The sequence below is a fragment of the Pantherophis guttatus genome, chromosome 3 (assembly GCF_059756535.1).
Source record: "Pantherophis guttatus breed Tessera chromosome 3, ASM5975653v1, whole genome shotgun sequence".
Taxonomy (NCBI): Eukaryota; Metazoa; Chordata; class Lepidosauria; order Squamata; family Colubridae; genus Pantherophis; species Pantherophis guttatus.
Window position 1 is genome coordinate 213,403,152 of NC_142065.1, and position 26,329 is coordinate 213,429,480.

The 26,329-nt window shown below is 48.1% G+C and overlaps 1 protein-coding gene across 3 annotated transcripts in view; it reads right to left on the bottom strand.

The window, feature by feature from the left end:
* ARHGAP39 (Rho GTPase activating protein 39) overlaps window positions 1-26,329 on the bottom strand; it is a 169,761-nt gene that overhangs the window by 38,965 nt on the left and 104,467 nt on the right. For all 3 annotated transcript variants that reach the window (XR_015733464.1, XM_087890971.1, XM_087890970.1), the window contains exons 4-5: window positions 13,700-15,095; window positions 1,223-1,784 (exon numbers count right to left, since the gene is read on the bottom strand). Coding sequence is in view for 2 of the 3 variants with exons in the window: in XM_087890971.1 (XP_087747097.1) it covers window positions 1,223-1,784; window positions 13,700-15,095 (1,958 nt within the window). In the remaining variant the exon portion in view is untranslated. The remainder of the gene's footprint in view (window positions 1-1,222; window positions 1,785-13,699; window positions 15,096-26,329) is intronic.

Genomic DNA, 26,329 nt, shown 5'->3' on the forward strand with positions numbered 1-26,329 from the left:
TGGGCTGAGGTCAGAAGCTGGGGAGACTGACTTGGAAGATGGCCAATGAGAAGAGGAGAATTGGGGAACGGAAAGGGGAGGGTTTGGGGGTCAGAGGGTTAGTATCGGCTACGACGAAGTCGGGGCCAGATCTGTCGTACTCAATAAATGGAATATTTCAGCAAAGATTAATTGTTTGGGAGTGCAATTTATTTGAGATGACATCGAAACCTGACAGTTATCTAGTCGGGTAATGGAATGTCTGCAAGGAAACCAACAAGCTCAGAGAGCACTAAGGACCTTGTAGCCATCCTCCTCCTTCTCCCTCCATTCTAGCACTGATGATGTTACCTAATTGGGTCATGAAATGTCAGCAAGAAAACCTCCAAGTTCAGAGAACACCAAGGACTCCAGAGCTCAATCCTGAGCTACAATATTCTCCTCTAAAATAAATAAATATTGTGCTTTCTCGGCCCTAAACTGACAAAGCATATGAGCATGGCACGTATTTTGGTGCACCACAAATGCACAAGTGTGCCGACATGTTTGTGTGGCTCAGATAATCTCACCCAAAACATTAAACTCACCTCCTGTTGAGACTCATGCCGCAATTAGCTATATTTGCCTCCAGAAGTTGTGGGTGGTCCAATACAGGTAGTCCTTGACTTACGACCAAAATTGAGCCTAACATTTCTGTTGCTAAGTGAAACACGGGTCCCATATTTTCGACCGTTCTTTTAAGTGAGTCACCGCAGTTGTTAAGATAGGAACACAGTTGTGAATCTGGCATCGGAGAAGGTGGATCAGGACACTGCAGCGGTCATAAATATGAGTCAGCTGCAAAACATCTGAATTTTGATCACGCGACCATGGAGGATGCCGCAACGGTCGTAAGTGTGAAAAACGGTCATAAGTCACTTTTTTCAGGGCTGTTGTAATTTCAAACATGGCCGCTGAATGAACTGTTATAAGTCGAGGACTACCTGTATTGGAGGTTTTTAAGACAAGACTGGACAACCATTTGTCTAAAATGGTATAGGGCCTTTTGCTTGAGTAGGGGGTTGGACTAGATGACCTCCAAGGTCCCTTCCAATTCTGTTATGTCTCAGCCTGGGACACCACTGCTGGCCACCAAGATGTCTTCTTTTGATCTTAAATTTGAACCCTGCCTTTTGGGGAAGGGGAGAAGCTGAGAAGCCAACCAGGACCCGGCCCGGTCAACGGTGAGTTGAGTCCCTCTTACCTTTGGTGTCGTTCACCGGGTCCATGTGCCTGTAGATGTATCCCTCTAAGTAGGAATGGAACTTGGGCGTGGGAGGGAAGAAAGCCAGGCAGATGGACATCAGCTCCCAACCCTGGGCGAGACTCTCATAGCGGAAGTTCTCGGTGGTCTGCCGGCACAACTGGATGTAGAGCTCATCTCGGAGGCCTTGCATACTCCATCCTTTGGTGGCGATCTCCAGAGCTACGTTGAGCTGGTCCGTCTTGGACCGCCGGTCGCCCATGTACATCTGGATGAGCTTGAATATCTCACAGGCTTCCTTCTTGACATTGCGGTCGCTGGTCATGATCATGGGTTTCTTGATGGACTCGCTGCTCCATGCCAGCATGTTGGCGATGGAGATCTTGCGTCGGAAGAGACCTTGGGTGTGCTTGTTGAAGTGTTTGGAGGCCCAGTTCTCAATGTCCGTCTCCGAGGAGGGCTTCCTCAGGTTGAAGGTGGGGAAGACGCAGCTGTTGCTGGGCATCATGTTCCGGTTTTGGCGGCTGCTCTCAAACTGGACGCAGGCGCCAAGATCTTCTGACTGCGGAGACAAGGCAAGAGAGGACAACAGTGACCCAACGGCCTTGCGTGAGGGGAGACCACAGACCACCCAAGGAACGGTGAAGTCCACCCCCAAATATTCTTCTTCGCTCCAACCACACGGGAAAATGGAAGAAGAGCCATCAATCATGTCCCAAAGGTGCTTTTTAATAAGATAAGACAGATAAAAGTCTGTAGAGATTCTCCGTCATCCAAGTCATGGTTCTCCCAAAGGTGCTTTTTCAGGAGGCAACTGGACTTTCTGATTTTTCTTTGAAGACATTTCGCTTCTCATCCAAGGAGCTTCTTCAGCTCTGACTGGATGGTGGGTAATAGAAGGATTTATACTCCTTGCAGACAGATGGTTATTTGCATCCTTTTAGAGAGAGTCGTTGAGGCCACTTGGAGGTTTATCTGTATCCTCAGGATAAACCTCCTGAGAGATAAATCTCTACAGACTTTTAGCTATATAATTTGGGATGAACAGCCTTGGAATGGTGTGGGTGTAGGAATGGCTTTCCAGAGAGAGAAAAATTGCAGACTACAGGAACTATTTGCACCACTCAGGTGACCCCGAGGACAGAGATAAACTTCCAAGTGGCCTCAACAACCCTCTAAAAAGATGCAAATGACCAGCTGTCTGCAAGGAGTAGAAATCCTTCCCTTCTTCACCATTCAGTCAGAGCTGAAGAAGCTTCTTGGATGAGAAGTGAAATGTCTTCAAAAGGAAAAAACAAGAATGTCCTGTTGCCTCTTGAAAAAAAGCACCTTTGGGATTTAAGATAGATAAGATCACCTTTATTGTCAGTTCAGTGGCACACATTAAAAATGAAATTCTGTTGCCCGCTCTCAAAAGTAAGTATACATCTACCCATACCCATACCCAACACACATATACACAAAATACATACACACACACAAACATGTATATACACACACGTATACATATATGTATTAATCACTGTCCATTTTCAATGCGTAGCGGAAAGAAAAAACTTGAGAAGTCACAAGGTTGATACTGTATGGACCAAAACTGTTGTTCTGCTTCGGGTACCACGAAGCCCCCTCCCAGAAGGTAACAAGGAGAACAGGTCGTTGAGAGGATGTGTAGCATCCCTATTAATCCTACGGACCCTGCTCAAGCATCGCTTACATGCCGTGTCCTGGGTAGAAGGGAGTGAACTGCCAATGATCTTTTCTGCTGTCCTCACCACTCTCTCCACTGCCTTTCTGACTGAAGCAGTAATGCTTCCACACCGGACAGTAATGCAATACGACGGGATGCTTTCAATTATAGAAAGTGGTAAGGACAGGGGGACGAAGATTTTCAAAAGTCAGCTGGACTTTTCTTGAGTTGTGTTCCTTGAAAACATTTCACTTCTCACCCAAGAAGCTTCTTCAGTTCTTCAGAATATACAACCATACAACTTCAGAACAGGTTGTGAAGAGGATGTGTAGTGTCCCAGACAATCCTACGGGCCCTACTCAAGCACTGCTTCTAGCCCACGTCCTGGATAGAAGGGAGTGAACTGCCAATGATCTTTTCTGCTGTCCTCACCACTCTCTGCACTGCCTTCCTGTCTGAAGCAGTAATGCTTCCAAACCAGACTGTAATACAATATGACAGGACGCTCTTGATTATCCCTCTAGAAAGTGGTAAGGACAGGGGAAGGATGATTTTTCAAAAGGCAACTGGACTTTTTCTTGGTTTTCGTTCCTTGAAAACGTTTCACTTCTCATCCAAGAAGCTTCTTCAGTTCTTCAGTATATACAACCACACAACTTCAGAACTGAAGAAGCTTCTTGGGTGAGAAGCAAAAGGCTTCTTCGTGGTGCAACGCCAGGATTCAATTGGGAGAAAACTTTCTTCTTTGCACATGAAAAGACCTAGATTCTACTCTATGGAATCTCTTTCCTAGAGGGGTAGTCCTCAATTTACAGCCGTTCTTTTAGTGACCATTACTAACGAAACAACTCTAGCAATTCGCTTAACAACGGTGGCAGGAAAGGTTGTAAATGGGGACAAAACTCACTTGACAACTGTCTTGCTTAGCAATCTGAATTTTGGGGGTCAATTATGGTCAAGGACTACCTGTATGATAACAGTTTAATACACATTCAAAATTTGCTCCTTTAAAATAAATGAACTTCAAATGTGATTATGCAATTTATTCAATTCCATGTCATTTACACATGCTTATTAAAGCATACCTGGATTTATCAAATTAAAAATGCTACCAGTGACATCAATACTGTACATATTATTAGCCTCCAATTCAGTATCCCTTTGGGCAGGGGTCTCCAAAGTTCGCAATTTTAAAACTTGTGGACTTCAGCTCCCAGAATTCCCCCGCCAGCCATGCTGGCTGAGGAATTCTAGGAGTTGAAGTCCACAAGTCTTAAAGTTGCTAAGTTTGGGGAGTCCTGCCTTAGGGACTAAACTCCCAGGATTCCCAGCCAAGACTCCCTCTTACCTCTCATATGGAACCTAGGAATTCTGGGAACTGTAGTTCCAGCACTCCCGAAGGGCTAGAGAAGAAAACTCTTGATTTATCACCTTCCCAAACCGTTAATGGGCTGTTATGTGCAAACATTACAAACATTTTCCCTCTCCTTAAAGGAGCATTCCCACTGAAAGATATGTGTACTGTCTTCCTGTAGACTAAAATTCCCCCGTCGGCCATGATGTTTCCAAATATTCACTTTCTTTATTAAATTTATGCTCACTATCCAAAGCGACTCTGGGCGCCTCTACAATACAATGAAATCATGAATATCAAAAGATTAGAGCCTGAGTGGCGTAGGAGGCTAATGCCTCCTACTGAGGCAGCATTTAACATCCAGCTGCCTGCAATTACTGCAGGTTCGAATCTCCCCAGGCTCAAGGTTGACTCAGCCTTCCATCCTTTCTAAGGTAGGTAAATTGAGGACCCAGTTTGTGGGGGCAAAAAGCTGACTTTGTAAAAATATACAAAAGTATGAAGGCTATTGCTTAACGCATTGTAAGCCGCCCTGAGTCTCCGGAGAAGGGCGGCATATAAATCAAAATAATAAATAAATAAATTAATAATAATAATAATAATAATAATAATAATAATAATAATAATAATAATAATATGCTCTCTTGCAGGCCTCTTACTAAGCCAGAGGTGTCAAACTCAAGGCCCGCAGGCTTGACCATACGGACCATGGGGTGCTAAAATCCAGCCTGTGGGGCCGGCCTGGAAATATCAAAGGATCAGCCTCTTTGCCTCTGCTGGCCAAAATGGACCTCTTGCACCCCCTTCCCCCCCCCCACCGTGGCCCATTTTCGGCCTCCCTGGCATCCTGCAGCACTCTGCCGGCCAAAAACGGGCTGCACGAAGCAGTGGTGGGTTTCAAAAATTGTTACTACCGGTTCTGTGGGCGTGACTTGGTGGGCGTGGCATGGCATGGGTTGGTGGGCGTGGCTTAGTGGGTGTGGCAGAGGAAGGATACTGTAAAATCTCCATTCCTTCGCGACCCCAGGGGAAGGTTACTGCAAAATCCCCATTTCCTCCCTGATCGGGGGACTCGGGAGGCAGAGAAGAGATCGGGGAGGGGCCAGTCAGAGGTGGCATTTACCGGTTCTCCGAACTACTCAAAATTTCCGCTACCGGTTCTCCAGAACTGGTCAGAACCTGCTGAATCCCACCTCTGGCACGAAGGTCTCGCGGGGCCCATTTTTGCTACAGGAGGCCATAAAGGGCAAAAATTAGGCGTGGGGGGGGCATGTGTGTCCCCATACTCCACCCCGTTTTGGCTGGCAGGGTGCTGCAGAGGGGTCCATCCAGTCTGCCACCCGTTCCCCGCCCCTCCCCCCTCGCCGGCCCGCAGAGAACTACAGTGCTGATCCAGCCCTCGAAGAAGTCCAGTTTGACACCCTTGTACTAAGCATACACAGATTTCCCGCCCGGATATTTTAGTTCCTCTTAAATCCCTGCCATTTAGTTCTTTTTTATTCATTTGGTTCACTTAACTGTGCACTAAAGTTCTTACACAGCCCATCTCACCCAATTGGGTGGTTTATTCCTCAATATAAAATGATAGAAATGCCTGAACAGAAGCACAGATAAAACAGAGGTTAAAAAATCAGGATGAACACTTACAGGTTAAAAGTTAAAAACTAAAATAAAATTCAGTAGGCTATAAACATTTTAACGAAGCAGAAGGAGCTCTCTCAAACTACCAGCCATGCCCAGAGTTACATCTCACTCTTAAGAATGCCCCCCCTCCCCCCGTGCTAACTTTCCATGGAGAAAAATAAAAAGTTAAAACTACAGACTGTGATTATCATGTTAGCAAATACAGTCCTTTGCTAGGAGTGTTTTATATTTGAGACTAGCTGATAACCTGGTGTTGCCCGGGTATTTATTTATCCCAATCCACCTTACCAGAGGGAGCCCCCTTGTGAAGTACTGTGAAGCCGTTACCATGGCAACTCCACAGTGTTGTACAGTAGAAGCCATTTTAAGGCACAACAGGCTGTATCTTAACAGAAGCTGAATCCAAGATGCACACTGTCAAAAGTACTATGATTTGACACTATATATAATTCATTCATTTTCATTTCAGCGGCCCAGGCATTCCAGAGTTATGCTGGAACACACGCACACAGAGAGATTCACACTCACCCACCCCAAGGGGTGCTAGGGGTGTCTTACCCACACAGTATTTTTTTCCGGATAGTAAGCCGTCTGTGTACCAAGTTTGGTTGAAATTGCTCAAGGTGTTCCAGAGTTATGCTGGAACATACATACACACACACATCCATTTATATATATATATATAGATTTGGAGAGTATCCTGACACCCTTCAAATAATTACTAGAGTGCCACGCAGAAAAAATTTAAACCTGTTTGCCATCATTCCAAAGTGCAGATTCAGGAACAAAAGATTGAAGTTAAAAATCATCTTGAGATATAAGAGATATTGCTGAGCCCCATCCCCACTGCATCAAAACTTAGATGACCAAAGGATCCTGAATCCTTTCCAAATACTGGGGAAAAAATTCTCAGGGTTTCTTGCAACCGTGTTTGGCGAATATCTTTCTTCCTTCTTCACTGGAACAATCTTCCAAACAGAGAATAAAGCTGAGGACAAGCTTATAATCAATCTTACGCAGAGGGTAAACATATGTTAGAAGCTTAGGGCTTCGTGGGATTATAAAATGGGTTGGAAGCAAGCCAAATTTAATAGAATAACAGAAATACGTGGCTTTTTATGGTTTAAGAAAAACAGCATAACAGTGTTGGAAGGGTCTGTCCACTTATGAGGAATCAGTCGGAAGGGACCTTGGAGGTCTTCTAGTCCAGCCCCCTGCTCAGGCAGGAACCCCTATACCATTTCACACAAACGGTTGTCCAATCTCTTCTTAAAAACTTCCAGTGTTGGAGCACCTACAACTTCTGGTGGCAAGTTGTTCCACTGGTTAATTGTTCTCACTGTCAGGAAATTTATCTTTAATTCTAGCTTGGTTCTCTCCTTGAATAGTTTCCATCCATCGCTTCTTGTCCCGCTTTGGAGAATAGGTAGACCCCCTCTTCTCTGTGGCAGCCCCTGTGCCAGAAAACCCCCCAACTCCAAATAAAGACTCTGAAGCAAGCGTTTTTCAAAGTTCTATTTACTAGAATAGGTAAACCGGCACATCTGGGAAAACCCGAATCGGAGAGGTCCGGGTTTTCCCTCAGTAAATCAAAACCCCCCAAACCATCCCCTCACTCCTCAGACGATCACATGCTCCAATCAACCGCCGTCCCATCTCGAGACCTCACTCCGACCACTCCTTCTCCAGATGCAGGATCGGCCTGACCTTGACCGACAGGAAGAATGCTATTATGTCTCCAGGCAACCCCTCTACTAAATCCCCCCTCCGACTTTCCCGCACAGGAGAAGGTGGCAGCAGGGGGACACCTGTGGTGGCCAAGTGTTAAGGTAGGACTTCCCCAAGACCCTCACGCACTCTCATTATAATCTCCTTCCATCCTTCCCTCTTCATTCTCCTTTCTTCTTCCTTCTCCTCTTTCCTTATTTTTCCTTCCTTGCTCTCTTCCCATCTTTTTCTTTTCTTTCCTCTTTCCCTTTCGCCTTCCTTCCTTCCTTCTTTCCCTTTCTTCTCTATGTCTTATTTCCTTCCTCCCTCTCCCTCCCCTCCCTCCTCATTCATCTTCTTGATGCCTTCCTTCCTTCCTTCCTTTCTTTCTTCCTTCCTTCCATCCCTCTCTCCCCTCACCCAATATCCATCTTTCCTTCCTTCTTTCCTTCCTTCTTTCCTTCCTTCCTTCCTGCCTGCCTTCCTTCTATTCTTTTTCCTTCCCTCTTCCTTCTCCTTTCTCCTTCCTTCCCCTCTTTCCTTCTTTTTCCTTCCTTGCTCTCTTCCCATCTTTTTCTCTGTCTTTCCTCTTTTCCCTTTCGCCTTCCTTCCTCTTCCTTCCTTCTTTTCCTTTCTTCTCTATGTCTTATTTCCTTCCTCCCTCTCCCTCCTCCCTCCCCTCCCTCCTCATTCATCTTCTTGATGCCTTCCATCCTTTCTTCCTTCCATCCCTCTCTCCCCTCACCCAATATCCATCTTTCCATCCATCCTTCCTTCCTTCCTTCCTTCTATTCTTTTTCCTTCCCTCTTCCTTCTCCTTTCTCCTTCCTTCCCCTCTTTCCTTCTTTTTCCTTCCTTGCTCTCTTCCCATCTTTTTCTCTGTCTTTCCTCTTTTCCCTTTCTCCTTTCCTGTCCCTTCTTCCATGCTCAAATGCAACAGGGGAAACACTTCTCCTTTTGTTTTGATTTTAGTTTGTTTTGAGAGCCCTCTGGCAGCGAAAACGGAGCTCGGGGAGGGGGATGGGGACCCGCGCAGCCCCCCCCATCCGTGCCCCATTTTCAGTTGTGACGGCCTCGTACCCCAGCTCCATTTGCACTGCCAGAGGTGCAACTTTGCTGTTTCCAGGCCAGCCCCGCGGGCCAGATCTGAGCACCCCGTGGGGCCAAATCCGGCCCGCGGGCTTCGGGTTTGACACCCGTGTCTTAGAGGCTCCAACGAAACTTTCTTTAATTGCTTTCAAATTGCTCGAGGATGGAAGAGGACAGGCGATTTATTTGTTTGCCAGCGATATGTTAATGAGGTTCCTTCTGACACTTAAGGATTCCCCGGGGCTTAATTTGCAGGAAGAAATGAAGTCATCAAATGTGGCCAGGGGGAATCCGAGGCACGGCGAAGGATTTCATGCTGGCTTTAGTCACCGGTGACTCAAAACTATACCGTTTCAATCAGAATAGCGCTCCCATGTAACACCTCTCCTGCACGAGCTGCACTGGCTCCCGGTGGTCTTCCGGGTGCGCTTCAAGGTTTTGGTTACCACCTTTAAAGCGCTCCATGGCTTAGGACCTGGTTATCTACGGGACCGCCTACTACCACCAATAGCCTCCCACCGGCCAGTACGCTCCCATAGAGAGGGGCTCCTCCGGGTGCCGTCAGCCAAACAGTGTCGACTGGCGGCCCCTAGGGGGAGAGCCTTCTCTGTGGGGGCACCTACTATCTGGAATGAGCTCCCCCCGGAGATACGGAGGATCCCGGATCTGCGCTCCTTCCGCCGTGCTGTGAAGACCTTTTTATTCCACCAGGCGGGCTTGGCCTGATCTCTTCCCTTTTTAAATATGTAAATTTTAATCTGTTTTTAAATTATTGGGGTGTTTTAATCTGTCTGGGCCAAAATGATTTAATTTGATTTTATCTGGTTTTTAAATTTTTTGTATCTATGTATTTTATTGTTGGCTGTTCACCGCCCTGAGTCCTTCGGGAGTAGGGCGGTATACAAATCAAATAAACAAACAAACAAACAAATAGAGCTGGGAGGTGGGACCTTGGAGGTCTTCTAATCCAGCCCCTCCCGGCTCACGCAGGAGCCCCAAAACCATGTTGCAAAGCCACGCGTACAAATAGAAATGTTGTATTTTCTTGACCCCTGACAATTTTATCTCCATTCCATTTGAGAATGAATCTTTTCTATCGGAGGGTTTCTTGTTTTATCCCTTAGAAATAATCAGTGCCGTTTCTGCAGGTGGACTAGTCTAACTTTTATTCTGCAAAGCATTGATCTTGCGAAGGTGGGCGGCTGGGAAGTCTGCAGCGGAATCAATAGTTCCATTGATCCTCCCCGCGTAGGCCGGCCTCGGCTTGTTTGGATTTCATCACAAACAGACAAAAAAAAACAACAACCATGGTCCGAATGCCTTGGTTTAAGGAAATCACAATGAACCGTCCCAGCAGGTTTGAACATAGCTGAGAAAAAGAAGAAGAAAAAAACAGGAGAAAATAGCTATATCCCAGGGGTTGAGATCAGGGGTAAAATCCAGCAGGTTCTGACGAACTGGCGGCGGAAATTCTGAGCAGTTCGGAGAACTGGCAAATACCACCCAGAGTGGGCTGGGAATGGGGATTTTGCAGTCTCCTTCCCCCAGGAGTGGGGAGGGAATGGAGGTTTTGCAATATCCTTCCCCTGGAGAGGAGTGGGAATCAGGGGTGGGTTCTAAATTTTTTTACTACTGGTTCTGTGGGCGTGGAGGTCATGTGACTAGGTGGCGTGGCTAGCTGGTCAGAGTCATTTCTGGAAGGTCCTCGCACTTACGACCCGACTCATTTGTTTGCTTTTAACACTGATCAGCTGTAGGGCGGCCCTTTGAAGCCCCCCGGCAAGAGTTTAAACAGAGTTTTTTTCCCTCTAGTCATCAGCTGGGACTCAGGAGGCAGCAATAGATTGGGGGTGGGACCAAATAAAAGGTAAGAATAACGTGGGGGGGTGGGGGGGTGGGGGGGTGGGGGGGAGAACCGGTTCGGTGACGTCATATCGTCACCGCTACCGGCTCGGCCGAACCAGACCAAACCGGGAGGAACCCACCACTGGTGGGAATAGAGATTTTGCAATATCCTTCCCCTGGAGTGGGGAGGGAATGGGGATTTTGCAGTATCCTTCCCCTGGAGTGGGGAGGGAATGGGGATTTTGCAGTATCCTTCCCCTGGAGTGGGGAGGGAATGGGGATTTTGCAGTATCCTTCCCCTGGAGATGCTTTTGCGATTTGACAGGGTCCTTGGTGCTCTGTGAACTTGGTGGTTTTCTTGCGGACCTTTTATGACCCAACTAGGTGGCATCATCAGTGCTAGAAGGGAGTGGAGTTTGCAGGGGGGAGGAGGAGGAGGAGGAGGACGAGAAGGAGAACTATGGGGTCCTTGGTGCTCTCTGAACTTGGCGGTTTTCTTGCAGATAACATCATCACTGCTAAAAGGTGTAAACCTCACTCCATTCTAACACTGATGATGTCACCCAGTAACGAAACGTCTGTAAGAAAACAAGCAAACTCGAAGACCCTACAGTCCTCCTCCTCCTCCTCCCTGCTCTCTTCTAGCACTGATGATGTTACCCAGTAGTGTAACAAAACGTCTGCAAGGAAACAAGCAAGCTCAGAGACCCCACAGTCATTGTCTTCCTCCTCCTCCTCCTCCTCCTTTCTGGAAACCCCATTCCAGCAACCGTTCTTCATGTTTTAGCCTCCAGTGGAAGGAGGGAGGGAGGGAGGGAGGGAGGAAGGAAGGAAGGAAGGAAGGGGGAAGGAAGGAAGGAAGGAAGGAAGGAAGGAAGGAAGGGGGAAGGAAGGAAAGGAAGGAAGGAAGGAAGAAGGAAGGAAGGAAGGAAGGGAAGGAAGGAAGGAAGGAAGGAAGGAAGGAAAGGAAGGAGGAAGGAAGGAAGGAAGGAAGGAAAGGAAGGAAGGAAGGAATGGAAGGAAAGGAAGGAAGGAAAGGAAGGAAGGGAAGGAAGGAAGGAAAGGAAGGAAGGAAGGAATGGAAGGAAAGGAAGGAAGGAAAGGAAGGAAGGAAAGGAAGGAAGGAGGAAGGGAAGGAAGGAAGGAAGGAAGGGAAAGAAGAAGGAAGGAAGGAAGGAAGGAAAGGAAGGAAGAAGGAAGGAAGGAAGGAAGGAAAGGAAGGAAGGAAAGGAAGGAAGAAGGAAGGAAGGAAGGGGGAAGGAAGGAAAGGAAGGAAGGAAGGAAGAAGGAAGGAAGGAAGGAAGGGAAGGAAGGAAGGAAGGAAGGAAGGAAGGAAGGAAGGAAAGGAAGGAGGAAGGAAGGAAGGAAGGAAGGAAAGGAAGGAAGGAAGGAATGGAAGGAAAGGAAGGAAGGAAAGGAAGGAAGGAAAGGAAGGAAGGAAAGGAAGGAAGGAAGGAATGGAAGGAAAGGAAGGAAGGAAGAAAGGAAGGGAAGGAAGGAAGGAAGGAAGGAAGGAAGGAAGGAAGGGAAAGAAGAAGGAAGGAAGGAAGGAAAGGAAGGAAGAAGGAAGGAAGGAAGGAAGGAAAGGAAGGAAGGAAAGGAAGGAAGAAGGAAGGAAGGAAGGAAGGAAGGAAAGGAAGGAGGAAGGAAGGAAGGAAGGAAGGAAGGAAGGAAGGAAGGAAGGAAGGAAGGAAAGGAAGGAGGAAGGAAGGAAGGAAGGAAGGAAAGGAAGGAAGGAAGGAATGGAAGGAAAGGAAGGAAGGAAAGGAAGGAAGGAAAGGAAGGAAGGAGGAAGGGAAGGAAGGAAGGAAGGAAAGGAAGGAAGGAAGAAGGAAGGAAGGAAGGAAGGAAGGAAGGAAAGGAAGGAAGGAAGGAAAGGAAGGAAGGAAAGGAAGGAAGGAGGAAGGGAAGGAAGGAAAGGAAGGAAGGAAGGAAGGAAGGAAGGAAGGAAGGAAGGAAGGAAGGAAGGAAGGAAGGATGGATGGATTACTGGTGATGTTACCTAGTAGGGTCACGAAACGTCTATAAGCAACCAACCACGCTCAGACAGCACCAAGAATCTCACAGAAAGAAGAAATATCATTTGCTTTCACGCATTCATTCTTTCCTTCTCTCTCTCTCTCTCTCTCTCTCTCTCTAAAAGACAATTCCTGTCCCATTTCTCACTTTTATGCTTGTTTTCTCTGAAGTGCCCTTTGGACCTGTATCTGATATCGAAAGCATCATGACCTTCCTGCACAAAAGGATATCTTTGCACAACTTACATAATCCGTTATCATTCGTGCAGTCATGCAAATGTGACAAATTATATAAGTTAGGCCTTCTTATGTCACAAGGGCTACGGAAGCTCAGAACAGCATAAGCAGTACAACTCATCGCAGGGCCCAGTTTCGGAGTTTCTGCAGCATCACAAACAGACACGAAATCAGCAAAGCCAGAGGCCCAGAGAATCGCCAAGAGTCGGGCATGACTGAATGGATCACATCTTCATCATCATCACCGACAACAACATCAACAACGGCAATTTCGAAATAAAAGGAGAAGGGGAGCAGTGCAATTCTGAACCCAAAGAAATAGCAATAGGAATAGCAATAGCCCTTAGACTTATATACTGCTTTCCAGTGCTTTCCAGCCCCCTCTAAGCATTTTACAGAGTCAGCCTCTTGCCCCCAACAATCTGGGTCCTCATTTTACCCACCTCGGAAGGATGGAAGGCTGAGTCAACCTTCAGTCGATCAGAATCGAACTCCTGGCAGTGGGCAGAGTCAGCCTGCAGTACTGCACTCTAACCACTGCACCACCTACCTACCTACCTTCCTTCCTTCCTTCCTTCCTTCCTTCCTTCCTTCCTTCCTTCCTTCCTTCCTTCCTTCCTTCCCACTTAGCAACAGACTTATATACCACTTCACAGTGCTTTTTGCAGCCCTCTCTAAGCGGTTTACAGAGTCAGCCTCTTGCCCCCAACAATCTGGGTCCTCATTTTACCCACCTCGGAAGGATGGAAGTCTAAGTCAACCTTGAGCCTGGTCAGGATCGAACTCCTGGCAGTGAGTTAGCCTGCAATACTGCATTCTAACCACTGCGCCACCACAGCTCTTAAGCATCATCCCTCCTTCAATTTCCTGCTCATTCCTGGCCCTGCTCGTCTTACCTGGGACGGATGCAAGTACGGCTCGGGCGACGCCAAATTCGTCTGCACCGACACGCTCTTCTCCAACAGGATCTGCGGAAAAGCCAACTTCTCAAACGGGTTGCGTTTCCAGTGCTTGTTGTCCTGCTGGGCCAGAGCCTCGTCCTCGCTGAAGGCGCGCACCACCGGACCTGGCATAGGCAGCGGCACGGCCCCATCGCTCTCGTACCCTGAACCATCCTTCTGGGAGTCCCAGCTGCTGCGCTGCTTCATATGGTAGTGGGCTTGCTGTGCTTCCCAAGCCAGGCGGGCCTGAGCCAGGAAGGGCTCTGCTGAAGCCCTGCAGGACTCACCTTCCATTGACCGGCTGTCCAGACGCCCGCCCGGGGACCGGCTGCACCCGGACAGAGGCCTGTCCTCTGGCATGCCTTCGTCACGCTCGCCGGAGCCGTCGGTGGACGACGTGTTGGGGTCGTACGAAAAAGCGGGCTTCCGGCTCTTTCGTTTGCGGCTGCCCGGGGAGTAACCTGTGGAGGACAACGTGTTCTGCTGGCTGGAGCAGGACATGGAGTCCTCCCCCTGCGACGGCATGACGGCCGGAGGGCTGTGCCGGAAATCTGCGCCTTCCATGCTGCTGTAATCTCCAGATTTGATCTCCAGGCGCTGGTCCCGCATCAGGCAGGGGCTGTGCTGCAGCGAGTAGGAGCCACCGATGGGGTTGGGGGAGTATTTGTGGCGGGGGGCACTCTTCATGGTAGGGCTGGACCCAACCTGCTCCACATACACCAGTTGCCGCACATACTCCTTGCCGGCCGGGCTGTACTCCAGGCTCATAAAGCGGTCCGAGCCCTTCTGTTTGGTCAAGACCAGCTGCTGGTAGGGGGAGTTGGAGCCCTGTTTGGGTGACTGTAGGAATGGGTGGGGTTTGCGGATGGGGGACTTTTGGGGAGAACCCGCTTTGTAACTCCCGCTGGCCTCGAACTGCATATCCACCGGTGGCTCGTCGTAGATGGGAGCCTGGTACTCCATGGGAGGCTCCTCGTACAAGGGCGGCTCGTAGGCGTAGCGCGGAGAGGAGGGCTGCGATTCGCTGGAGTGCTTACGGTGCTGGCCCTGCATCGGGGAACAGAAGGGGTCCCCCCGGCCCAGCAGCGGGGAGCAGCTGCCCACATGATCGGCCCGTTTCAGGAAGGGCGACTGCTTCCGCTCGGGGAAGAAGACCGAGTTGTCGGAATCGGTGGCAAAGGTTTGGAGGTTGGGGGACGGCTGGCCACCTGAGGGCCTCCGCGACCGGGTGCCCTGCTGATGGTCAAGGGTGTAGCCGTTACCCTGGTGCATCAGGAAGCTGGGCTCGCGGTCCGTCACCTTGATCAGCATCCGTTCCTTCGTCCCAGTGTTCCACCGGAGAGAAGATGCCCTGAGTAGAAGAGAAAGAGAAGAATGGGGCTCAGGAAGAAAGACAAGCGATGTCTTCTCGTCCACGGACATCGTATTTTTATCAGGACTTCTCTACATCTGTAACACAAAAAGAGGCTGGACAGAAGCGCATTCATCGGTAGAACCCCAAATGACCCAGCGTGTCCATGAGGGCTTCCTCCTTTGGGGAACTTTTTGAGAACTTACCCTGCTATGATCTAGACTAGGGGTCTCCAAACTTTAAGATTTGTGAAGAACTTCAACTCCCAGAATTCCTGGCTGCCCACAATTTTTAAAGTTGCCAAGTTTGCAGAGGCCTGAAAGCAGCTGCAAGACGTATCACATCGTACAATACCGGTTGATTAAATTGTGGGTTTTATTTTAATTTATATCCCGCCTTTATTGCTTTTGCGGATATTCAGGGGTTTGAGTAACGCATCCAAAGAAACTAGAACTTTGAGGCAAGAAGGTTCCTCAAAGAACATGTTTATTGGATACATCATATTGGCACGGCTTAGTGAAAACCAAGTCTCAAAGTTTCCCGCTATTATAGCATAATTAAAGAGTAAATGTTTCCCTCCCCAAGTGTCATAGGTCATATTGTCCAATTAAAGCAGTTGGCTGGCTCCTTGGTCACTCCTTTCCTCCTTCAACTGACACCTGTTGGGATGACCTTGGTTCCCATGAGAAAAACTCTTTGTTTTGTCTGCGAGACGTTCTATTTACTTCCCTCCTCCCCCGCCCCAGAGTACATGGCAACTATGAAGCAGCAAAAGATGGCTTCAGCCAGGTTCAATTCAGAGTTGACAGTAGGTAGGAGAAAAACAAGCTAAGCTGGAAGGTGGAATTAAACATGCCATTAGTTTTGCACTCCCACAACGGTTCCAAATGTCAGGTTTCGATGCTATCTCAAAATAAATGAATTTCCAAACTGCCGATCTTTGAGGAAATTCTCTCTTTATTGAGCATAGTGATCTGTCCCTGGCTCTTTCGCGGTCAGCACTGACCTTTGCCCCCCAAGCCCTCCCTTTCTGATCCCCAATTCTCTGCGTCTCATTGGCTATCTTCCAAGCCACTCTCCTCATCCCATCTCCATCAGATCACAGGATTGTCTCCCCTCCTCCCATCTCCGAGGAAACAGAATCTTCAAAGGAATTAAGTAGGCAAAAGTTCAAGCTTCTCCTCTCCTTTTCATATGTCAGTGCTGGAACGCTGACACCAAATCCAGCCCGTTGTGAATTCCATTGAATCTTACCTAGGGCAACTTAGCTTGGACCGTTAGTTAACTAGATCCTTATATTAGCAGTGGCAATAATAAACTCTTCTCTGCCTTGAACTCAGCAAATGCTCCTGGTTATTTGCTCCTGACAAATAACTCAAGGTGGCAAACATATCCTACACTAGCCATGGCGAACCTTTTTTGCACCGAGTGCCCAAACCGGACCGTGATGGGGAACCTATGGCACGCATGCCAGAGGTGGCACGCAGAGCCCTCTCTGTGGGCATGCGCGCCATCGACAGCTGCTATTTTGGTTTCCAGCTCGGACATGCACTCCGGCCACCTGAACTTCGTGCACGCCAGAGCCCCGGCAACTCGGAGACCAGCTGGTCGGTGCACATGCGTGCGCCGGCCAACGGGTCTTCGGGTTTCCGGCATGTGCATGCGCACCGACCAGCTGGTTTTTGGGTTGCCAGGGCTCCGGCATGCGCGAAGACCAAAACAGTAGCTGTCGACGCCACCCACGCCCACAGAGAGGGCTTCGCCATCATGGTCCAACACACCTTCTTCCTCCTGTTGATATCTCTTACCATAGTGTTTCTCAACTTTGTGACAACTGTCCCATTGGCATATGCAGCAAAAGAAACTCCTGGAGCATTATTTTGCCAAGAGTATAACTTTACTGATAATTCCACATAGGCACAGAAGCCCCAAAGCCAGTTCTGAAGTTTTCACGCGCGAAGCAGCATAACTCAACTCTCCTTTTCTCCCCTGGGCCACCCGCCATTCATTGTCCACCAATTAATTACATTCAATTAATTTTGGGAAACGGGCTGAGCGCCTTGGAACTTCCCCATCATTTGACCTCAGGCACCAGGATGTCATTGGCCAAGTTGGCTCTTTTGCATTCCCAAGCTTCCCCTACATTCGAAACCTGACCACCCCCATCCCTGTTTCTGTTGAGAGCGGAGTGCGTAGCGAGTCAGCCACAACACTTTAAGAAGTGAGGGCTTTCACTCACAGAGTTCCCCAGCCTTACTGTCATGACCATCCTTCCCCATCCCACTGATGCTTTCAGGGAACTGATCTCCAACACACCTTTGGAAGCACCAGGTTGGAAAAAGTTGGTCTAATACCGTTAGTTTTCGATTTATGACCATCGTCGCAGAAGGCTGAGTCAACCCTGACCTGGTCAGGATCGAACTCCTGGCAGTGGGCAGCATTAGCCTGCAATTGTCAAGTTTCGAGGTCGTCTCAAATAAATTGCATTTCAAACAAAGTCTTTGAAGTAAAAGTCCCATTTATTAAGCACGACATTCTGAATCCGACTCCAATTGCAGCCAACACTGACTTCCAGACCCAAAACCCTCCCTTCCCCGTTCCCCACTCCCCTGCACTCATTGGCCATCTTCCAAGCCATTTTCCCCTAATCTACTCCAGCTCAAAGGAATTTCCCCCCTCCCATCCCATCTCCTAGGGGATATTATCTCCAGGGAAAATAAGTAGGTAAAAAGTCAAACGTCCCTTTCCAGAGGCCTCCGCTTCTCCTTCTTATGTCAGCACTAGAGGAAATGCAGCTTGAAGTGCTGACATAAATACTTGCAGTGGGCCCGCGGGGGGTTTCTCTGTGGCTGCCCCAGCTCTCTGGAACCTGTTACCTCCTGAGGTCCTGACCATCCCCACCCTATTGACCTTCCGAAAAGCTGTGAAGACCTGACTTTTCCGGCAGGCCTGGGGCCGTTGATCTCGTTTTGTGATTTATTTATTTATTTATTTATTTATTTATTTATTTATTTATTTAATTATTTATTTATTTTATTGATCTGGCGAGATCCGGCCATGAATGGTGTGAATGTGTTCTAAGGTTTTTAATGTTTTTTAATCTTTTAAATGTTTTTAGAATGGTTTTTTTTAAAATTTATTGTGAGCTGCCCTGAGTCTCTGGAGACGGGCGGCATATAAATTTAATAAATAAATAAATTTTAATAAATAAATGCAGCATTCTAACTATTCTAACCACTGGGCCACCGCAGCTCTTTATAATTGGAAGGATGTATTTTGGGGGGGTGCATCCTTCTTTGGAAAAAGTTTGGAAAAAGTGCAAAGGAGAGCAAGTTAAGATGATTAAAGACCTGGAGACTAAAACATATGAAGAATAGCTGCAGGATTTGGGTTTGGCCAGTCTAGAGAAAAGGACTAGTGGGGACATGAGAGCAAGTATTCCAGTATTTGAGGGGTTGCCCCCAAAGAAGAGGGGGTCAAATTATTCTCCAAAGCACCTGAAGGCAGGACAAGAAACAACAGATGGGAACGAATCAAGGAGAGAAGCAACCTGGAATTGAGGAGAAACTTCCACAACTAACCAGTGGAACAGCTTGCCACCAGAAGTTGTGGGTGCTCCATCACTGGAGGCTTTTAAGAAGAGACTGGACAGCCACTTGTCTGAAATGGGATAGGATCTGGTGCCTTGTGTGATTTAGATTCATCGAAGCGAGCCTGTTTCCTGGAAAATCAATGGAGCTGGATGTTAGAAATGTGTTTTCGGATGCTCCCTTCCCCAGGAGGCCTTCCCAGCAACCTACTTCTGCGATCCTTCAAAATAAGCCTGCAGTAACATTTCTAACCAACCGAGCAGGCTGTGCCTCGCCTAGTGGGATAACCGTAACTAATATAATTACCTACGTGAGAATCCATAGCTCTGCCGGGTAGCTATTGAAAACTGGGATTTTTTGTCTCTAATGGAAGGTGAGTGACAGCATTTCCTCCCTTCGCAACCGTAATCTCTCCCGTTTTAAAGTCTTTTGGGAAAAAACAACAACAACACCCCGAGATCATTTAGCTTCACGTTAGATGACGAAGACTCCACCGTCGTTTCCAAACCGCCCTTCGAGAACCTCTCTGAGCTCTCGCCCTATTTATTTTTACCGTTCTTCCCCAATTTAAGAAGGTACAAAAGAAAAGAAGAAGAAGAAAAAATAAAAGCTCAGCTAAAAGTCGGCTTTTATTGTTCTGCACCGTTAATGGGTTTCCTTACCACTGAACGCTTTCATAAAACCCGAGCAGGTTCGTTCGATAAAGAACAAAAAGCAATGTACGAAGTGGAGAGAGAGAGAGAGAGAGAGAGAGAGAGAGGGAGGGAGAGAGAGAGAGAGAGAGAGAGAGAGAGAGAGAGAGAAAGGAAGGTTCCTGCAAAGGTTAGAGAATGGAAGGGTTTTGGTGGAGGGCTAAATTAAAATGCCTTTTCTTTTCTCTTTTTATTTTTCTGCCTCCTGTTACTTCCGGCTCATTGTTCTTCCTTCTTTTCTCTGCGCTTTGCGTTAACGTTTCTCTTACCCCAAAAAGAGAAAAGCCAGCAGGATGGATAGGAGTTCAACTTTGGGACTACAAAGCCTATATTTGCATCTGAAGTCTCCAAGGTCCTTTTTTGCAGGGGGGGGTCGTGTTCATATTATAAGTGCACAGTTATGGTTTAATAAGATATCCAAAAAGGGAATGGGAATGGAATGGAATGGAATGGAATGGAACGGAACGGAACGGAACGGAACGGAACGGAACGGAACGGAACGGAACAGAACAGAAGAGAACAGAACAGAAGAGAACAGAACAGAATAGAATAAGGAGTGGAGTGGAGTGGAGTGGAGTGGAGTGGAGTGGAGTGGAGTGGAGTGGAGTGGAGTGGAGTGGAGTGGAAGGGAAGAGAAGAGAAGAGAAGAGAAGAGAAGAGAAGAGAAGAGAAGAGAAGAGAAGAGAAGAGAAGAGAAGAGAAGAGAAGAGAAGAGAAGAGAATAAGGAGTGGAGTGGAGTGGAGTGGAATGGAATGGAATGGAATGGAATGGAATGGAATGGAATAGAATAGAATAGAATAGAATAGAATAGAATAGAATAGAATAGAATAGAATAGAATAGAATAGAATAGAATAGAATAGAATAGAATAAGGAATGGAGTGGAGTGGAGTGGAGTGGAGTGGAGTGGAGTGGAGTGGAGTGGAGTGGAATGGAATGGAATGGAATGGAATGGAATGGAATGGAATAGAATAGAATAGAATAGAATAGAATAGAATAGAATAATAACATATGGAATGGAATGGAATGGAATGGAATGGAAAGGAACGGAACGGAACGGAACGGAACGGAACGGAACAGAACAGAACAGAACAGAACAGAACAGAATAGAATAAGGAGTGGAGTGGAGTGGAGTGGAGTGGAGTGGAGTGGAGTGGAGTGGAGTGGAGTGGAGTGGAGTGGAGTAGAGTAGAGTAGAGTAGAGTAGAGTAGAGTAGAGTAGAGTAGAGTAGAGTAGAGTAGAGTAGAGTAGAGTAGAAGACCTCTGAGTCAGGGGTGGGTTTCACTTACCTTTCCTACCGGTTTGCTCGCATGTGCAGATAGTATTTGTCTGCACGTCTGTCTCCGGCCATCTGTCAGAAATGGCGTAGGGCCGTGATGGCGAACCTATGGCACGCATGCCCAAAGTGGCACACGAAGCCATGTTGCCCAGCACACGCGGCCTTGTCTGTTTGTCTTCCGGGTTTCTGGCACGCATGCACCCGCAACTATCAGCTGTCCTTTGCGCGCAGGCCAGTGCCGAAAACCGGTGTGTGTGCATGCGTGCCAGCCAGCTGATTGTCGGGTGCGCATGCATACCGGAACCCAGAAGGTCAGCTTTTCCGGAGCACAATCCCTTTGCGCACGCAGCAGTGCTGAAAACCGGCTTGCAAATGTGTGCCAGCCAGGTGACCATCAGGCGTGCATGCCTGCTAGAACCCAGAAGTTCGGCTTTTCCAGAGTGCGGCCCCGACAAGCGTGCGTGTGAGCGCACATTTCCATGCAACCTTTCACCATCACTGGTGTAGGGTCTCCTGCTTGGGCGGTAGTGGGTTGGACTAGATGACCTACAAGGTCCCTTCCAACTCTGTTATATTGTTGTTCTGAGATTTCTCTCCATCTTCCAGATTTTTTTTTTTAAATTTTTATTTATTTCTTTACAACAAAATATTTATTCGCACACAGATCGCGACGGGAGCTTTACAGAATATATTAACTTCAGTCAAGATATACAAATAAAAAAAAAAAATCTACACTAACCTTATCCTTTTTTTATTCTATTATTCAACCAAGTATACCATTGGTCCCAGCACTGAAAATATATGGAGTCCTTTTGATCTCTCAAAATTTTTGTTAACCTGTCAGCTTCCGCATATTCGATAATTTTCCCCAGAATCAGGTCTTCAGCCGGTAGGTTTTTCCCCTTCCAATGTTGAGCAAAATATATTCTTGCTGCGGTTGTGATATATGTAGTCAAACACCATATATTCGTGCCTATCTTATCTGGCCTAATATTTAATAGATAGTATTCTGGTTTCAATTGTAATTTACATCCCGTGATTTCTAATATCCACCTCTGTATAAATCTCCAAAATTCGATTGCCTTAGGGCAGGTCCACCATACATGATAATAAGTACCTATCTCCCCACACTTCCAACAATTTGGGGAGAGTCCTGGAAACATTTTGGCTAATCGAGCGGGAGGGAGATGCCATCTATACACCATCTTCCAGATTTTGAGCATCTTCCTTCAGGCATCTCCGAATGGAGCAAGGAAATGAGAGGGGGGAGGGAGGGGGAGGGACCCTCCCCCTTTATCCTGGGTTCTATCAGTGCCATCCCTCTTCCGGGCACAACTAAGTTTTCTCAACTGCTGGGACGCAATTGCATGTAGCCAGAGGCCCTGCCTGCCCATCTGTTCGTTCCCAGGATTAATAAGTTTACCAAACGCATCGGAAAAGCAGGCAGGAAACACCTGTTGTAATTAAAACCTGCCAGCGTGTAAACCCTTAGTCCATCGGCCACAGAAGCCATTAGAAAAGAAATTGCATCTGATTTCCTTGCAGCTGTGGCAGAGAAGCTGGGCTGGGCTCCGGCTTGAAATCAGCTGGTGGCAGAGATTCTGTTTGATCCGTAAACTTCAGGAGAAGAAAAAAAAAATCCCTTTTTAGGATTTGACAGGCCGAATAATAAATAGCAACTTCTCTTCCCAGCAGCATCGCTTCGGAAGACCCTTCCCCTCCGTAACTTTCAGAATAGAATGACAGAGTTGGAAGGGACTTTGGAGGTCTTCTATTTATTTATTTATTTATTTGGTTCGATTTATATGCCGCCCTTCTCCAGAGACTCAGGGTGGCTTACAATGTGTTAAGCAATAGCCTTCATATTTTTGTATATACCTGCTTAGTAGGGCTTTCGGCCCCCACCCTAAGCAGTGTTCTTTTTTATACAAAGTCAGCTTATTGCCCCCACAATCCGGGTCCTCATTTTACCTACCTCGGAAGGATGGAAGGCTGAGTCAATCTTGAGCCTGGTGAGATTCGAACTCGCAGTAATTTCAGGCAGCTGCTGTTACTTAACAGTGCTTTAGTCTGCTGCGCTACCAAGGCTCTGATTAAGATTAAGAGAGTTGGAAGGGACCTTGGAGGTCTTCTAGTCCAACCCCCTGCTCAAGCAGGAGACCCTCTACCCAAAAGTGGCACGCAGACCCTCTCTCCAGGTCTGTTGCTCTTCTGGGTTTGGGAGCGTGGCCAGCTGGACTTCACATGCACAGGAGCACCAGAAACCAGCTGTCCCGTGCACATGCGCGTGCCAGGAAGATGATTATCCGGTTTTCTGGCATGCACATGCACATCGGCCACTGAGTCCTTCAGGAGTAGGGCGGTATATAAATCAAAGAAAGATAAAGAAAGATAGTCTTCTGGTTTCTGGTGTGCGCATGTGCACCGCCCAGCTGCTCTTCACATGCACAGGCGTGCCAGAAACCAAAAGATCATCTTCCCAGCGTGCGCATGCACACCGGGTGGCTGCTCTTCCGGTTTCCGGCATGCGCACGCTCATGCGCGCATGGTCCCGTTTCAGCACTCGGTGCCGAAAAGGTTCGCCAACACTGCCCGATACCATTTCAGACAAGTGCTTCTGTCCAATCTCTTCTTGAAAACCTCCAGTGATGGAGCACCCACGACTTCTGGATGCAGGCCGTTGATTAAAAGAATTACAGAATACTATTTGGAAGGGACCTTGGAGGTCTTCTAGTCCAACCCCCTGCTGAAGCGGGAGATCCCCATATGACAGATGGCTGTCCAGGCTCTTCTTGAAAGCCTCCAGTGATGAAGCTCCCACAACTTCCGAAGGCAACTTCTGTTCCATTGGTTGTGTTCTGTCCCCGCTCACACACGCACACAAACAGACAGCCGAGGGTTAAATAAACTGGCAGACAACCAATTCTTCCGATAAGACGCTTGGCAGCAACCCAGTAGCTGCTTGCCAAGAACTTTTACTCAATAAACAAAATACCCCCAGTCAAGAATTTCCAGTTCGTAAAATAAATCCAAGGCTGATAATATTGTTTCCAAAGATGCAATGTGACTCGATAGTAGTTAGTTTTGTCCGTCACAGAGTCTGAATGGCCACCTCACCTCCTTTTATATCCTGTGGGTTGTGGTCCAGTGACTCAGCCTAATCTCGGGCACGGCTTTTCTTCTGTTGCGTGCGCTTATCTCTGCGACGCTGGCGTGGATCCAGCCAAGACTCATTACCCTCATCACTGTCCACCTGTGGCTGCGTGGACGTGCTTGGCCCTGACCCTATCTCTTGCCCTTCGGCGGACACCGAAGGCATTGCCAGAGAGGAGGGTCCTGGAGAGGGAGGCCTTGCCAACTCCTCTCCTTCACTCTCGGAGTCCTCTCCTGCCGATGACACAGGCTCAGGTAACGGAGCCACAACAGGTTGATTGTTCTCCCTGTCAGAAAATTCCTCCTTATTTTCAGGTTGAGTCTCTCCTTGTTCAGTTTCCATCCGTTATTCCTTGTCTGGCCTTCAGGTGCTTTGGAAAATAGCTTGACCCCCTTCCTCCTCTCTGTGGCAGCCCCTCAAATATTGGAAGATGCTCTCCTGTCTCCCCTGGTCCTTCTCTTCACTAGACTAGCCAGGCTCAGTTCCTGCAACCGTTCATCGTATGTTTTAGCCTCCAGTTCCCTCATCATCTTGGTTGCTCTTCTCTGCACTCTTCCCAAAATCTTTTTTTTACACTGTGATGACCAAAACTGGATGCAGCATTCTAGGAAGACACACAGAAATGATCAGAGATTCTCTATAATTTCAGCGTAACCAGCTGGGCAGAGAGCCCCCCAGGTGTGATCTGAAGTTTATTCTCTTTTTGCATCTTGCACAGTCAGTGGTTGCGCCCTGCACAAACTGTCTTTCCAGGCCCGTTAGCCAAGAAAACAATTCCATGGAGCGGCTGATGGACAGAAGCCAAGTAGCTGTAAATTATCATTTGCCTGTGGTGGTGGTTGCCTTTTGTTGTTGGGATTTTTTTTCAGAGTCTGCTCAATGATTTGGAAAAAAAAAAACAGAATTCTGCACTTTTCCTGTCTCAAGCTGGGCTCCGGCCCTCTCTTCACATCTGAGTTGCACCTAATTGTGACACTCGCTGCGTGCGGAACAGAAAAAGGAGGCGATTTTCCAGCCTTGTAAACAATTTTTAGAGACGGCGCGCGGTCCCGGATAGGAGTGATAGCAGCTCGGTGAGGGTTTCGAGGCAGCCTCTCCACCCCAATGCATCAAGCTGTCATCCCAGCCTTGCAGGGTGGACGTATTCGTGCCATTTTTACTGCTGGGTTCCTCTGCCAAAGAACACGGATTTGGATTTAGTGCCGATGACTAAGGGTCTTTTTGTACAAACGGAACCCAAACACGACTCGGTTTTAATTTTCTGTCTCTGCCTTTTCTGGAGAACACGGATGTATAAATTGTATGGAAGAGTGGGTGTTGTTGTTTTTTTTTAACATGTCCACAAGGAAAAACTCAAGAGTTTTAATAGAATAATGAAGTTGGAAGGGACCTTGGAGGTCTTCTAGTCCAACCCCCTGCTCAAGCAGGAGACCTTATACCAGTGATGGCTAACCTTTTTTTTCCTCGGGTGCCAAAAGTGTGCGCATGTGCATGATAGCGCACACGTGTGCCTACACCCATAATGCAATGCCCCCCATGCATGACCTGTCCCTCTGTGCATGTGCACGCAATCCCCCCCGGACTCCCCCGCCCCCTGCACAGGAATGTACAACACCCCTCCCGCACCCCGCACCCCGCATGCGCGCGCGACCCCCCCTCCCCCTGCACCCCGTTTTGGGCCTAGCAGGCCTCCCTGAATCCTTCGGAGGCCGGAAACGGCCCATTTCCAGACTTCCGGTAGGCCTGGTTCTCACCCTCCATAAGCTCCGGAGACAACGGAGGCTTTCCTGGAGCCTCCAGGAGGGCGAAAATGGCCTCCGGAGGCCGGAAACGGCCCATTTCTGGATTTCTGGTACTTCCGGGAGGCCCATTTTTCACTCTCCCAGAGCCTCCGCGCAAGACCTGTACTTACCTGGCATCCAAAAGGGGCTGCATGGAGACTCCTGGGAGGGGAGGAGCGGCATGGGCATGCACTTTCGTCTCCCGCACGCGCGGCAGAGACCCAAAAGTCAGCTGGCCGGTGGGAGGCTCGCGCATATGCACGCTTGAGCTGATCTAGGGCGACAGCTCACATGCCCGCAGAAGTGGTTCTGTGTGCCACCTGTGGTATGTGTGCCATAGGTTTGTCATGACAGCCTTATACCATTTGAGACAAGTGGCTGTCGAGTCTTCTCCTTATTTCCAGGTTGAATCTCTCCTCGGTCAGTTTCCATCCATTATTCCTTGTCTGGCCTTCAGGTGCTTTGGACAATAGCTTGACCCCCTTCCTCCTCTCTGTGGCAGCCCATCAAATATTGGAAGATGCTATCCTGTCTCCCCTGGTCCTTCTCTTGACTAGACCAGCCATGCCCAGTTCCTGCAACCGTTCATCGTATGTTTTAGCCTCCAGTCCCCTCATCATCCTGGTTGCTCTTCTCTGCACTTTTTCCAGAGTCTCAACATCTTTTTTATAGTGTGATGACCAAAACTGGATGCAGGATTCTAAGTGTGGTCTTACTAAGGCTCTGTAGAGTGGTATT